Here is a 16,583-nt window from a genome sequence, read left to right on the forward strand (position 1 = left end):
TAAAAGGAAGCACTTCACTGAGGCTTGCTTAGATTCAGAGATTTAAGTTCATACTCACCATGGAAGAGAACATAGCAGCACACAGGTGGGTACTGGAGCAGTAGCTCAGAGTTACATCCAGGTCCACAGGCAAGCAGCAGGAAGACAGCCTGGGCCTGGCTTAAGCTTCTGAAAACTCAAAGTCCACCCCCATTGACACACTTCCTCCAACAACGCCACACCTCCGAACTCTTTTAATCCTTTTAAATAATGGCCTTCCAGGTGACTAAGCATTCAAATATAAAGCCTGTGGTGACCATTCTTATTCAAACTACCGCAAAAGAACAAACACTAGATTTTACCATTGAAAACTACAACCAAGAAGATAATCTCTCCTAAGAAAGAAGTACAGGAAATAACCAAGTCAAATGTCAACCTATGCAAAGGGAATAGAATAGGGGGGTCTGGAATCCTGTCACTACCAAGAAGGACAATAACTGCTCTAGTATATTAATGTCAAACTCTGAATATTACTAACCTGAATAATGTAGAGAACCACCACGTCAAGTCATTCTTGAGTAGAAGGCATGAATCGGAAATTTCCCCTAAAACTTTTACAACAAATTAAGTTTGTATCTACCGTATATTTCAAATATCTTCTTTAATTGTGAAGTTTTGTATGTTACTTTATTAAGACATTGGTTTCATCTTGATTCCTCCTTTGCCTGCCTCTATCAGAACAGTCATCATCAACCATGACCTCTTTAATGGCTTCCATCTCACTGCCACTGGGCTGTTTCCTCTGAGATGCACAACAGCCCCTACAGAACACACGTCTGTCTATACCCTTCCTCAGCACCCACGGCCTTTTCTAAAATTTGCTTCTACCACCAATGGTAATAGCCATTGGTCTTCCACAACGAAGCACCTGTTAATGAGAAGGGACCAAGAAAACAAGCCAAAGCTCAGTCAATCAGAGTCCTTTTACCAAATTCCATCTCCTGCTCACAACTGTCTGAGATATAAACAGCTATGAGACACCTCCCCCTACACACCACTCGGCTTATCAACCTATTTTTCAGGGGATACATTTTAGTAAGATTCTGGATTCCATGTGATTCAATCATTCAATACCAGGAATAGGAGGAAGCAAAAGAAACCAGTCTGAAGGGAAGAATAAGGAGGCGGTCAACCAGAGGGCCAGGCTGCCTTGAAAGGTGATGCTAAGAGTGGTCTGTCCCTAACCCATATCTGTTGCCACTTATTTGACTTCAGCTTCCATAATGGAATCATCTAGCTCCATCACTACCTGATAACATTTCCCCTTTTTTGGTTTAGGATAGTCCTATTAATGATTTCCTATGAAATTTAATTCCAAATGACCTAATAAAAATTCCTGTTCTGGGGACTAAAGAATTCCAAATCCTTTCACCCTTCTTTTTTATGAATTTATTCTAGATTTCTCACTTCCCTCACATTGCCAGTTTCCTAGAAAGAGCAATCTGCACTTGCTGTATCCATGTTCCCAATTCCCTTTATGTGCTCACAGGGCAGGAACCAGGTTTCTGTCACCACCACTACTGAAACTACTCTTTTGTATCATCAGCGCGCTGACATCCTTGTCGTGACCAGTCTGTCCGGCCTCTCTGCAAATGGAAAGTGCCTCAAACCTCCTTTGAAAATCTCCATCATGGTTACCAAGTATTCTTAACCAAATAAATGTATGCACCATTCTTCTGGCTTTACACGACCACTCTGAAATGACCCCCAAACACCACCCAGATATAGTGGTAAGGACCAAAGTATACCTGCAAAAGAGTAGCAACTTAGCAACTACAGTGAGTGTACCTATCACTTCACCTTAACCACTTGCTTTAACCATTCCTCCTCAGTGGAATGATGTTAATGAAACAATCTACCTGCTAGCAAACTTTCTTCATCCCCATTTCTTCCCTCTTTCTGATCTCCCAAATCCTATCACCACCAAGGCCTGAAATTTCTCTCTATACCTGCAACTCCTTCACTTTCTCCTACCCACCATTTTGTAGCTCTCCAGGACCACCTCAGATGATGTTGAGTTAGTCTACTACCTTCTCTCTGCGACTCTGTCACAAACACAGTCCCTCTTTGATCATTTGGCACATGTCTACCACCACTTTTTCTTCCATTTAAAATTCCCAACAGCAGAGGATGAAGACATACAGCTTACATAGCTGAGTTACAGCAATTCTTCCTGGGCTGTGTACCCTGTGATTCTCTGTCTGTGAAATTGATTTATAGGCCAGACCATGGGCTGGCATCTCTTCTCACCTAGCAATGCCAAAAACCCAACAGATCATTTTTCATTGGATTATACTTTTCCAATATGCACTCTGCCTTTTGCTTGGCCATGCACACCATCATTTCATACCTAAATTAGAACTGTGATTGTCATTCATTGGAACACCCGTCCTCAATTTGTATTCCTAGGATATACCACAGTGAAGGATATGATTTGCACTAAATTATAATTGCATTAATTGTTAGATTAAATTATATTTGAGGTTGAAATATTGGAGCAGAAAACAGTAAAAGCAAAAGCATAAATTAAAACTATTTCTAACAATGAAATAGACTATTTATTAATGGCCCAAACTGTTTATAGTTTACTCCTAGAAGTCTGCTCCTCTACAGGTTATTTTGTTTCTTATAATCTCATGGAAGAAATTTTGTTACAGAGCTTCATGCTTGATAATTAATGCTTGAAGCTTTTAATAAAATATTATGTTAATATTTCTTATCCAAGGAACCATTTTCCTAGAGGTTCATAAAAACATGAATTTATAAGTACTTTATGTTATTGAGATCTAGATAAGTTTAATGTCTGTAGTCTTTAAGCTAAATTTCCATTTAGCTTATTTAGGTTTCTAAAATGAACATCACATTTAGTAAACAGTATTTCAAGTGCAAGAAAGATCACACTAGAAACAAGCCAGGGATGACAATACAGTGAAAATAACTACACATTAGAAATGAGCCAGGGATGACAATACAGTGAAAATAATACCTGCTACCTCTAGCATCTGTAATTTTGTAACTCGTAAATCTGAAAGCTCCTATTTCTGCCCCACTTTTTGGCATCACTCCTGACAGTACTTTTATCACAAGGCCTGTTGATCACCGTTTAAAAACAAGCAATTTTCCCGGTGTGTCTGACCTCATTTATTTTATTGAGCTATTCCTCTTTTAACTCTGCAGATAAGGCATGATTGTCTAGCCATCCCTTTATATGGCCAGTCCATGTGCACCTTAGAAAAGGATAATTTTACCAGCTCTTTCCCATTTGTTCCTCTAATTATCCCCACAGCATGTGGGCAAATGTCAAATGAAACAATTGTCTAGACTGATATTTGTGATAGAAGTGTCAATTATGTGCTACAGATTTATCTGAGTGTCACAACCCCTCACAAATTTCCCTTGGAGGGTAGGAGGAAGGCCTGCAAACATTCAGCAGAGCTTCAAGTGAGAAAGACCTGAACTTAAGAGCCCTGGGGACAGGAGACAAAATGTCTCCATTTGATTGGATGCCATGTACACAATAAATTACCATTAGTATTCAGTGTATTCTCATGTGCAGAAAGAAAAAGAAATGATACACACAGTATTGAAAACAAAATTTCAAGGATTATTTTTTCATCATTCACTAGGAGATAACCATACTAAAATTTTAATTGCGCAGGAAGAAGAACTTGGACAGTGAGATTAGCCTCAAACTGACATGTTTAAAATGGACAATACCATCATTTTCTATGCCATCATTTCTAGTTTAAATTGTTCTTGGATTCATGATACTGGATTTTAAATTTATCCTAATTTCTTTTAATTCACTGAGCATATGGTTTAAAAAACTCAGCAGAAGCATATGTTAAGATAACATTTAGCCTGAAATATTCCACATTCATATTCAAAGAGAACTTCAAATACTGATATAATTTTTATATATTTGTCATATCATATATATGAAGTTTCAATAATTCAGAATCAGGATGATGATGATGTGTGTGTATGCATGTATGTGTGAAATTAAAAACAAAAGTGTACCCCTTTGTTCAGGCCACAGGCCACAGGCCAATGACTTTCTTGTTCATAACATTATTAGAATCTATACAAATTAATTCCAAAAGTTAGGAACAAAATGGCCACTGATGAGTCATTGTTTTAATAGCTTGTAGTATTGGTTTCTAAGTACTAAATCACTACCAAAGAAAGTCTTTAAGCAAGTAATGCCCTAAAGTTCATAATTTCTGTAATGTTTTAAACCTTCACATGATGCCTTCATTTCTAAAATATCATACCACCAAATATATTTAACTCTCACAAACATAGATATATACTAGACCCAAATGAAAATGAAGAATTGTCCATTATACACGGATTGATTCATGGGTGGCCAGAATTTTAAATGTAATAGTTCCATTTTCAAGTTACTCTTGTATATAATGTCACACTCCTTTTAACAAGCTATTCTAATACTTGGAATGAGATTTAAACTCTAAAGACAGTAAATGATTAACAGGAATCTTACAGTATGGACCCTATGAGTGAGCTTACACTGCAAAGTTTGTTTTTATTTTTAATCTAGCAAACCATCCAGTGTGTGTGCATGTGTACGAATATATATTTGTGCTTATATATTTTAACATACCAAATACTATCTAAGAATTAAATAATACTACAGCTGTACACACCTGACGGAGTATCTAATTTTATCCTAATTCTTTAAAGCTTTGCAATAGAAGGCAAATGTGTCAGGGCTCCTGCCTTTTCAGTACAAGTTGCTAGCCTGTACTCAACTGGCATTTTCATTCAACTCTATAAAAAATATGAAGCTACCATTTTCATGTCTTGTTGTTCATAAAAGCAAATGGTAAACTATGTACGGCTGCATGGTTGGCTATCACTGCTCAGGTCAAGTGGACAGGAAAGGAGCTGCATGCAAGGCTGAAAAAGCTGTAGTACCACTTGTTAGGCAAGTCCATGAGAAAAAGGAAGGGCTGCCACACTCACAGACACAGCCCAGGTGTACTCTGCAGGCTCCAAGTAAATTCACAGCGGAAACAGCAGTACAGTTCATTCCCATAGTAAGCAGTTTACACACCCCTTGACATACCACCTCAAACAGCTCTTTTAACATATTTCAGTTTGTTACTTTTTAAACAATAAAATATTATATTTAAGAAACATTAAAACAAATTCAGATTCCTTTAAAGCATTCTACATATGCTTATGTCAGAAATGTCTGGGTCTATACCTAGAAGATGCTAAAGGAGATCTGAAATTGCATAATTGCACAAAAATATTTCATCTCATCCACTTAAATCTCTAGCTTAAAGTTAAAACTTCATTGAAGATAGTGGGAATCAAGATTGAGAAAAAAAAAACTGTCTTGGAAATCTGTATCTCTATTGAAAATAGAAAAAGGAAGAACAATGCATGGTATTTTATATAATTATGTGATAGAGAACATAAGAATTAAGTAACAGCTGTGAGCATAAATAGTTAACCATTTTCAAAATTCTACACTCCTTGGTATAAATGAATGCTCTAAAAGAGAATGATAAATTTAAACACAATATTTTATTTGCATACATCTTAATGGAAAAGCACAGATGCCCACTATATTTTTATTTTCTATATCAGAGAAAAAAATAGAAAGGTAGCCAGATGTTTAGGTTTCTTTGAAGAAAAGGAATGAGAATAGTTTTACCTATTTTGAAACTGAACTACCTGCTTTATATCCTAGTGTTCATCATGTGTATTAAATTATAATTAATAAAATCCATTGGAGGAAAAAGGAAGATACATCCTCACATCCTTTTTGTAACCATAAAGCTTACATTCCTATATATGTTTTTCTAAAATGATTTATAGATTTTATTTCAGTTGGCTTAATGCTCACTGAAATGCCAATGTGAATAGGTACTTAAATACCTACATAACAAAAACAAATTAAATGTTATGCTACTATTTGTACATAAAAATGCACCTATTGTTTTATAGTCTACTCATACACCTGTGAGGTAATCAATGTTCTTATGTAGTTAGCCTTATGAGAACCAATTGGAAGTCGACAAAAGGGTCTTTAACACTCATTCATTTTAGATTCTGTATATACCATTTTACTTTATATTCTTTAATAAGATGAATTTCCTCCTGCCACGTAAAATACAAATAAAAAGGTCATGTGAGCATACCTACATCACTCATTCCTAATACGTGGAATAACTAATACCCATTCCAACATCCTGGCATCCAGCAATATGTCTACATAATAATGGAAAAATTTCTATCATAAGTATTGAGTACTCAAAACTATTAATTTTTATGTCATTTATGCTTACTTCTTAAAAATAACTAAAATCCTTAGCTACATATTTAGATCAGTATGAACTTATAATCAAATTCAACATAGCAATTGGCTTTCATCCCATTCTTCACTGTGTAGAACATAGATATGACTGAGAAAAAAAGTTTAATTTTAACTATGAGGCTTTAAAAGTCGGTTTATAAACAGGTTCTAAAATTAGGGGTAGATTTTAAGTTAACACTACTGTACTGATCAAATGTGCACAGGTTCCTGAATTTTAAAGTAGATATGTTGTAACATAAGTGCCAAGAGATTACTTCCAGAAAGAAGCTGGCCTTTTTGAGAATTACGTTTTGAAACACCAATAGAACATATGCATGCTGGAATGTGAAGGTAATATATAAGGCATAAGCCCTAGGCAAGGGCTGCCTGCTAGCATGCCATGTATTTTGTTTCACACCTTAGTTTGAAAGTATATCTAAAAGAAACATCTAGCCCATAAAAAATAAAAACTGTATCAAAATCCCTTGGCCTTTAAAATAAACTCATTGTTTGAATGTTAATTGTTGGGATAAGAATATAATTAATTAGAATGTTGAAACAGATGCAGAAAATTCAGCATTTACAGTAATATGTTTATTATAACAAAACTAGAGCTTTTCGTATTAACATTGCTTTAAAAATACCTTTGAATTATAATTATAATTCAGCCCCACCACCAATTAGTGCCTCATTAATGTTATAGTGTGTTAATGGCATGGTCTTCCTCTTCTGACACATTCTCATTTTATATATATATTTTTTGTTGAAAAATAAAACTGCCAACATAAGGAAATTTATATGTAGAGGCATCATTATTTGCCTTTAGTAACTGTTACAATCTTTGCATTACCTTCTTATAAACTTGATGTTTTTCCCCAGAGGATCTGAGTTTTATCTTGATAACCACTGCATTTAATTGTTTTTGTCATGCAAGCAAAGTAAATGGCACTGTTTCTTGATGAGATTGTTGCCGAATGTTTTCTCACAGATTTTCTTCTGAAATCTAACATGAAGCACAAATGTCACCTATCCTTCCTCCGAAGCTAGAATTGCTAATTCACAGAGAAATAGCTGCAGAAGCGGGAAGGCTTCCAAAAGCATTGTTATACTACCCTCAGTCCACTGACTTTGAGCCACAAAGCCTGTTCTGAGTCCATAACAATGTTTCATATACTATGGAAATATTCTTATACTCCCATTGTTGGGAAATAATTAAAATCCTTTCAAAGAAAAGGAATCATGGTGCCCTAATTCTCATCGCATTTGATCTTGTCCATATCTTTAGCACATATCTGCTTAGGAAAATGGAGTTAATTTTGGAAAAGCATTTATTGAAAACGTTCTTCTAACAAGGATTTTTACATTAATACTTTACTATGACATGTTCAAGAATGAGTGGGGTTTCATTTTATTTTTATTGCATTTTGTTTTCCTTGATGTGAGGAAACACCCTCCCCAAATGATAGAAATATTGGCAAATCCACTTAAAACAGCACTAAAAAGGTGCAACCCGAGTAAGTTAAGAATGTGAATTCTTCAAAGCCACAACTTATTTGACACAAAACGCATGGGTGTCACCCGAGTTCTTATGTAATAGGCCAAGCTTCAAAAGTACTAGAAATATAAATAAGCAAAAGCGCGATTTCTTAATAAGACTAAATGATTTTCTAGCATCTTGGGAATTCTCAGACTTTCCATGCTTAAAATTAAACAGTTGGAACATCCTGCCAACTAAACGAAGCTCTACAGATGGCATTTACCCTTTTGCTTCATAACAAAAAAAGATAAGCTATCATTTTTATGGGAGATTACCTAAAGAGAACATTACTGTAAATCAATGACAAAAATATTGGACACCCATTTCTCCGGGCTGGAATATGCATCTCTGGATGCTTGCACTGACACCTAAGGTGATAAATGTTCTAGGCCAAATCTTAAATAATAGCTGTCGGGTTCCAGCTAGTACGGATGCACTTCTAGTGTAACCCTAAAACTCCAGGATTCAGCTCCCTGCCAACAAAGGACAGCAAGTGATTCCCTGCAGCATAAAAGCCGGGAAGGCTACCTTAGGCTTTGTTTTTGTTATGTAAAATGCATTAAAGTGACTCACCCACTTAAGACTACCTACTCTGAGAAGCCCTAAAGAACCTTCAAGAACCAAAATAAATGCTTTCCCAGAATGCCAGATAAGCTATTCAGCGCTTAAAAAAAAAAAAAATGTATATATTTATATGTGCCACTGACTCTGATTCCTTCTTGCAGCCCGAGGGAGCGGAGAATGGTTGCCTTGCGTTCCCTTCCGCCCTGTGACTATAGCTACCTTTCAACACTCTATTTCCAGAATAGCAACGGTTTTTTTTTTTTAAGTTATTTTAGAAATGTTAAAAATAAAAGAAAATTGCAGGAGACTGTGGAAACAGTCCCTCCCTCAAAGAATAGGGGTTCTATTCATTCTAAGAATAGGAACCGCGTGTCTGTCGGCACTTAGATGTTTCAAATACAGGGTTGGATAGGTTGCTTGGATGGCCCTGGTACCTGTGAGCTCTAGGGTGGACAGCACGCTCTGCTGCCGGGAGCGAGCTGGCTGGAAACCAGGGACTCTGCCAGGCGCTCCTAGTAATTTGGGATCTAAATGAGTTTGGGCAGCACAGCAATTAGCCTCCTAGAGAAACAAGTACAGGAGAAGCGCACGTTACCAGGGCCAGCCTGAAATTAACTCTGTGAAATACCTAACGGAAACACAACTTTTCGTCTGCCCGGCTCTGGTGGGAGCTGGGTATGCCTGCAAAGTTTTTGTTGTTGTTGTTGTTTTGATTTTGGTTTTGTTTTTTGCCCAAGTCCAGCTACAGGCTTCAGCGTGGAGGATCCTCGGAGACCAGGCTGAGACCCCGCCGACGGCTGGCGGACGGTCCCAGAGACGGCGTGGCCAGCCGAGGCTCGCACGCCCGTTCGGAGCTCATTCCAGCCGCCAGCTAGCGCACAGCTTGCCCGCTCTTCCTCCCGGCCTCCGGGGCTCGCAACCGCGCTCCCCGCCCCCGCCCCACGGGCAGCCCGGCGCCGAACCGGGACCCCCGCCCGGGCCCGCCGCCTACTTACGTGACGGCCGAAGGGAAGGGCTCCTCGCACGAGGGGCCGATCAGCCAAGATTGGAAAAGTGTCAGAGTCAAGGCCAGCAGGCAGCCAGCAGCCATCTTCGCGATCGAAGATCGGTGCCCTCCTGGCCGGCCCGGAGGCGGCGGGGCTGCACGCGGCGGAGCCGGGGGACCGAGTCGGGGCGCCGACGTCTGCGGGAGGGTGCGCGAGGAAAGGCGGGCAGGGCAGGGCAGGGCAGGGCAGGGCCCGGGCGGGGCCGGGCGGACTCTCTAACGCGTGGTGGTGGCCGCTCCGTACCTCCGCTGCCTCGCCTGCGCCGCCATCAAGGGCGACAGTGGAATCGGAGCTCGGCCAGCCCGGCTGCTGGCGCCCGCGCGCTCTGCCTCCCCGCGCTCGCCTCCCTGATTTATCCGCGGTGGCCGAGGCGAGCGAGGGCGGGGCGGGGGCGGGCGGGCGGAGGGGGCGGCGCGGGGAAGCAGAGACTGCGGGGATAGGGGGGTGGCTGGAGCCGGAGCCGGGCTCGGGCTGCCTTTCCCGGGCGGGTCGCGGGGAGGCGGCGGCTGTGGGTGGGCAGCGGGAGGGCCGGGCGTCAGAGCCGGGCGGGGACGGGCCGGGCGCAGCCCTCCATACAAGGCAGAGAGGAACTCCCAAAGTCGGCGTCGCCTGTTCCCGCCGTGGGGCAAGGGGAGGCCGAGCTGAACAGGCCGAATGGGGCTCCCCAGGGGACCACAGGCAGCCTGCGAGCATCCACTGGAGCGCAGACTCCTGCTGAGCACTTGGCTCGCCCCCTCCCTGGTTTCTTTTTTCTTTTTTTTCTTTATTTTTTTTTCTTTTTGCAGTCTGGCAGGGGCCCCCCAAGCCCTTCTCCCAGGCGTAGAATCTACTGCCTGCCTAGGAATGGTGAAGTGATTTGACAACACATGTAGGAGGGGTTTGTGGTACGTTTGGGAGCGCCTCTGTCGACTCTACCAGGTGGCACTGTTTTTCATGATGTGCCAGAGGTTAGAGCCTTTCACAGGGTTGGGTACTAATGATGCCAGCGACCCTATGCCCAGATACAACTAGACTCGCTTTACCTGGCGGGGCGGAGCCTCGGGGGAGGGCTGTTACTTGAAGAAGAACAAGCTGAAGCTGTAAGATCCATTTCCTTCTGTGAGGTAGGAATGAAGGGTAGAGGGATGAATACTCCTTCCAGGGCGGTTACTGTGGCAAGGGGCCTTGGTAACATCCTAGCAAACAACCTTCCAACCGATTGAAAAACTCCCTGCCCTGGCTGCTGGACTACTGGACGGCTTTTCCAGAACAACGTTGTTGCCAGGTGAATTCACTGTGTCAGTGTGAACACAGAACGGAGGTCAGCATCACAAACAGGTGGCACTCTGCAAAATCCATCCAAAACATGGAGGAAGAGCTGGTCTCACCTCCACCCTGGGGATCAGAAGTGGCAGGGCTTGCGTGGGTCTTCTAGAAACAGAACAAAACACAAAGGTCTTCAATTATACCTCCCCTGCCCGGCTCAGGCCACCTTTGAGAGCAGATTTGGTGAGCCGCTACTAGAAAGGATTCATGAAGCAGCACAAATTCTTCAGCTGCCTCCAGAAGGATACGAAATCACTTTTGACATGAAGTCAGAGAATGCAGTTCATGATGAGAGAAAAAAAAAAAAAAAAAAAAAAAAAAAAAAAAGACCCTCCCGCTAAGGGGAAAGTCTGTAATGATTCATATGGCTGCAAGATTTTTAATCACCTCTCCCTCCTCCCTCGGGGCCCAAAGGTTTATGGAAGGATAGACCGCTACTCTTTTGGAATTGATTTTCTAAAAGCAACCTCCCCAAACAAAGAGATGATGATGGTGAGGGTGATCGCTGGCCGGATCACAAATGTGTTTGTGGTGTTTGTGATTTTATGGTGTTTGGCCCCTTGGTTTAGCTTTCCCTTCCCCCTTATCTCTTCCTTTTCACGCCTTATTTGTTTTCTTTATGTCCACTGCCTCTCTATCTTGCCCTTTGTTTCCTTCTTCCTACTCTGAGTGGCCTCACAAAGGCACCCCAGAGCGACTTAACTTAGTTTGTTTTGTGCTGGGCGGAGAGCTTGGCACCAGAGCTGCAGGAATGAGGGATGAAGTGGGCTGTAATGGGATCGAAAGCTCCAGTTCTGATGAGTATTTTACAACTGCAGATACCTTTTCTTCCCAAAATTAGACACCCAAATAGTCAAATCCATCATTCTTTTCAATTTTTAATGAGTCATAGGCTGATCTTCTTCTCCAGCGTGAGGATTAGAACAAGATAATTGGATGCTCATTTTGTCTACATAATGTGTTGGTATCATAATGGGCTTGCTTTATTAAAATATCATTATAATATATTCTGTCAATTATTTCATTAATACTCCAGACTTCCTACCATGGTACATGATTTCCAATGTTATATATTTTTTCAGGACAAAAGGCTTATGGAGTAAAAAGAATGTAATAAAGTTCTTGAGAAAGTAAGTCAGGTTTTATTATTAATTTTGTTGGTCTTTGAGCCAGATCTCAATGTCTTTGGATCACTGATAAAATACTGTGCTTTTGCAGTATCTGAAGCTATGGTAGAAAGAAGTTGCTTCTACAACTCTTATTTTGAAGGGTAGATGGTTTTCAACTCTAAGTCTAAATCATTTAATTCTCTGCAGTGAAGTTTAGTTGCTAATTGTTTTTGTCAACACAAACTTTTAAATGAAAATATTCAAAATGAGCTTCTTTAAATATATGCTAAAACAAAGCCACTTCTATAACATACATTATGCTTCTACAGGATTAACCATATCCTTTCATAGTGCTTTCTCATCTCGATTGAATTGTTTTGGGGAAGTTCTATAAAGCCCATATTATATTCCATTAATTTTAATAAAAGTTCCCCAAATCAACAAAATCTGTCATTCATGCTAAAATGTTTATACATCAAAAGGACTGACGATAAAAATGGCTGCATTGTGACCTAAAATCTGAGCAAGAAGCCAAAACGTCAATGTCTAATATTCATTTAAGCAAAGTCTTTTTAATTGGAAAGTAAATTAGTGAAGCATTGCAGAATATTTTGTATGTCATCAGTTCTGCAAGAGAGTTTAAAGGTGATTTAATGCATGGAAAATATTAACTTTTACTTAGAACAAATACATGATCCCTAACTTCTTGATAATTATCAATAGTTATTTTGTATCAATGAAAGACAATAGGACAGAAAGGTACTCCCATTTTACCTCCTTAGAAAACCCTTTCAGGAGAGAAGTGGGAAAGAAAGCAATGCAGAATATCAAGTCTCTGGAGAATGGTCAAGGGAATGTGCCAAGAATTTCAAGTTGGAGAATGTCTTCTTTTTAGTGTTTTAAAAACAAAGGGGCACCCAAAAGCCTTCATTTAAAAAGCTGGAAAAATAAACTTTTCCTATAAACAAACTATTTAGAATAAACTTTCTTTGGCCCAAGCAAGACAGATAATGATAATGATGACGATGAAGATAGATAAATAGGCAGGTAGGTAGATAGACAGACAGACAGACAGATAGATGGATGGAGAGATAGATAGATAGATAGATAGATAGATAGATAGATAGATAGATAGATAGAGAGAGAGATAGATAGATAGATAGATAGATAGATAGGGCATTCGACTTTTAATGAAAAAAAGCAATAAGCAATGCTAAATACATTGGCTGCTATGTGTTGCTTGTTTTTCACTTTCACATTTAAATTTATGCTGGTGTCTATAAAACATCAATAGCTTTTTCTTTCTCCTTTCTCCCACAGGGTCTCTCTACATAGCACTGCTGTCCTGGAACTCACTACACATCTAGACCAGACTGGCTCTTTCTGGCCTTGAAATCACAGAGATTCACCAGTCTGTCTCTTGAGTCCTGGGATTAAAGTCATGCATCACTACACTCTAATATAACAATAGCTTTTATGTTATTCAGCCTCAAAAGTCTGCAAATCATAGCATTTGACATTAAGCTTTTTTATTCTTGTTTTGTTTTCCCTGTTCCTCCATTTTCACTTCTGTTAATCATAATCACACTCGAGGAAAATAATGGCCCACAGCAAGACTTTCTACTAAAAGAGGTAAAGAAACCCTACATTCCTCTAAAACGTCTGCAGTCTACCCACAGAGCTGGGATCGTGTTTTGTGTCACTCTATCCATCCGGGCTGTGAATTAGAGCACAGTCCATCAAAGGCATGTCCTCAGGCCTACCTAGGCAAAGGGGAGTGGAAAATGCAATTATTTATCCAAACATTCATTAGCAACAGCAATGCATGGGAAGCAGTCAAGAATAGATAGACAGTAGATGTTGAAATGGCCAACAATACCAACTTCTAGCATTGGTTCCTGTTTCCCAGATCATATTGATACAACTTTTTAGCAAAGAGGAAGGCAGCAGATGCCATATATGGTGACTGACTCTTCTAAGGTTTTGGTTTTGTAGTCTGTAAATACATAGACTTACCACTACAGTCTAGTTTCTACACAGCAAAGGCTGCTCTGGAACAGTCATCTGTTACTTATAGAACTACAGAGATTTGAAATAATCTGTCAGAGAGGGGTCCATAGAAGCACTGCAGTGATGAGCATGGGAGAGAAACCGGAGAGCCACCATTTCACTGTGGTTCCCATGTGCATTCATCTTAGAGGCTTAAAATGCCTAAGATCGTGAGAACATGTACACAATTATCTGAATACATTTAGGGAACTCTACTTTTACAGTCCGATACTCCACTGATAGATGACCAAATGAAGGTCATGTTACTATGGTTTCGCAGATGGAAATATGTGAACTTTTGTTGTTGTACATGGATACATCAGGAAACCAACAGACGATTATTATTCAGTGACAGGACTCAGACATCCAGGGTGATCGAGAGTAATCCTCAAGATTCTGGATAATTTGGAAAAAAAAGAATGCTATGATACCTAAGCAAATAAACAATATTGTTATATGCTATCTGATGTTTTCTTTTTCCTGACCAAATTACTACTATTTTTAAATATCACATATTTTTAAAACTAGACAAAGATTCGAAAAATTTCTGTTCTAGGTAGCTTTGTTGTGCACAATTGGAATTCATAGACATTGATTTTTCTTTTCCTTACACACGTGTTAAGTTTTCCACTTGTATGGCCTATATGGATATAACTCTTAGCTGTCCGTAGCTAACTACATGCATTGATTTAACAAATGTGCCAACCAAGGTTAAGATGGCACGCAGCAAAGCAGTGGGGATTTCAACGTGAGTCCATTCACTACCGGGATGTTGCAGTGAGCCGTCCGGCTATAGAAATTAACATATCTTTTGCCAAGATGCTATTTTTTTTTTTATAGATTGTGTCACTGTTTTTAAAAAGAGCAAACCTGTTTTGGTTGGAAGAGCTGTGTATACATTTAATCACTTGTCTGTCTTTCTGTGGAAGTATCTGAAAATTGCTTTTCTTTCAAACCTGATGCCTTTGAAAAGAATATTGGAGTACTTTGGTGTTTCTTGTAGACTGTGTTGAATATATATTTCCTTTAAACTTGCCATTCCATTTTTATTCATCAAAATATATCAAACATTTCCCTTCCAACAACAACAACAAAGTACTTGTCAAAGAGTCACCAAAAACCTAGTTACAGCACTGTGTTCCCCTTCAGTTCAGCTATAACAAATATCCATGGCTCATCAGTGTTCAGGAAGAGAATCCACTTCTGTCAATTTGCCTTTTCATCCCCCACGTTAACCAGCCAGGCCACCCCGCCCATTCTCCACCCCTCTTTTGATCAGTTTCATTCCCAACAGACAAATGTTGACTTTAACACATTACCAAAGGCGCGCGCGCGCGCGCACACACACACACACACACACACACACACACACACACACACACACCACACACCACACACCACACACCAGGATAAAGGAGGTAGAAAAGTTAGGGAAAGCAAGGATACATTATCCAGAGAAGAGAAAACTGAAAACATGGAGGAGAAACAAAATAAAGGATGTTGGTTTACACATGAAGCAAAACAATGCCAAGAAGATAGGGTCCAAGAAACAGCAGCAAATGTGAAAGCCATAACCATATAAATAAACTAGTAGCATGAGGTGTGAGTGTCTCGACGATTTGGCATTTGAGAATGCTATATGGATGGATTTCTAAGTGGTCTGGAACCAGTGACACTGGCTTTTTTGTCTTGCCATAATGATTTTGGGGTCCATTCACATTATTTCCTCTATCAATAGTTTGCCCCTTTTGTGGCTAAGTGATAATTTATAATATGAATATGCAAATTGAATATTCACCAGATAAAGAACAGATAGGACATATCTAGTTTTTAAATTTGTAACATAAAGCTACTAAAAAATCTGTGCACTGTTTTTTAAAATAAACATAAATGAGATGAAAAAAGTAAGACAACTCAATTTTTCTAAGCAAATATTCAAGCAAAGAAATATTTTATTTCTGAAAAATACATAATCATTGCTTTTGTACAATTTAGGAGAAAATATAAATAACTAAAGACTTTTTCTAAGGTTTTCAAAAACATGTGATGCTAATATTTAATTCACTTTTACATCAAAAAGTGAATAACATTCAAATCTTTAAATGTGAGTACAGTAATACAAATGTAAATTCTCTGAGCTGTTGCTAAGCCACAAATCTATTCTTTCAACACATGAAATAGGTAAAACATATAAGCTCCCTCGAATAGGATATTGTGCACTGGGATTTTTATAGTAAATCCATCTCGAACCTTGGCTAATGTACAATCCTTTCATTTGCCATCTTCCAGGCAACTCTTTCTTTCCTAAAGCATGACCCAGGAACACAAAAAACAATGGAGAGGTGTCCATGGGACTAGGAGAAAAGGGTGTCAGGAGCTGAACTACTTTTTACATGGAAAGTTCCATCTTGACAGTGTTCAAGAATATTACACAACATGTCCTCTGAATCATGCACCCTCCCATGCCTTACATGAGAAAACTTGAATTCTTTCAAACCTCTACTACTTAACTATTCAAATTGTTGATTCTTGCAATCATTGGAAGCACCTCCCTAATTATAGCAGGCTCACCATCCTGTTACGTTAGAAATGGCACAGGTCTGTCT

General features: G+C 39.5%; 1 protein-coding gene across 3 annotated transcripts in view; it reads right to left on the minus strand.

Moving 5' to 3' along the window:
- Cacna2d1 (calcium voltage-gated channel auxiliary subunit alpha2delta 1) overlaps positions 1–9,702 on the minus strand; it is a 423,872-nt gene extending 414,170 nt beyond the window's left edge. Inside the window, exon 1 of one of the 3 annotated variants that reach the window (XR_003480718.2) lies at positions 9,464–9,702. Coding sequence is in view for 2 of the 3 variants with exons in the window: in XM_027393485.2 (XP_027249286.1) it covers positions 9,464–9,558 (95 nt within the window). In the remaining variant the exon portion in view is untranslated. The remainder of the gene's footprint in view (positions 1–9,463) is intronic. The other 2 variants (XM_027393485.2, XM_027393486.2) reach the window with 2 other exon arrangements.
- Positions 9,703–16,583: the final 6,881 nt, after the last annotated feature.

This window comes from Cricetulus griseus (genome assembly GCF_003668045.3).
Source record: "Cricetulus griseus strain 17A/GY chromosome 1 unlocalized genomic scaffold, alternate assembly CriGri-PICRH-1.0 chr1_0, whole genome shotgun sequence".
Taxonomy (NCBI): Eukaryota; Metazoa; Chordata; class Mammalia; order Rodentia; family Cricetidae; genus Cricetulus; species Cricetulus griseus.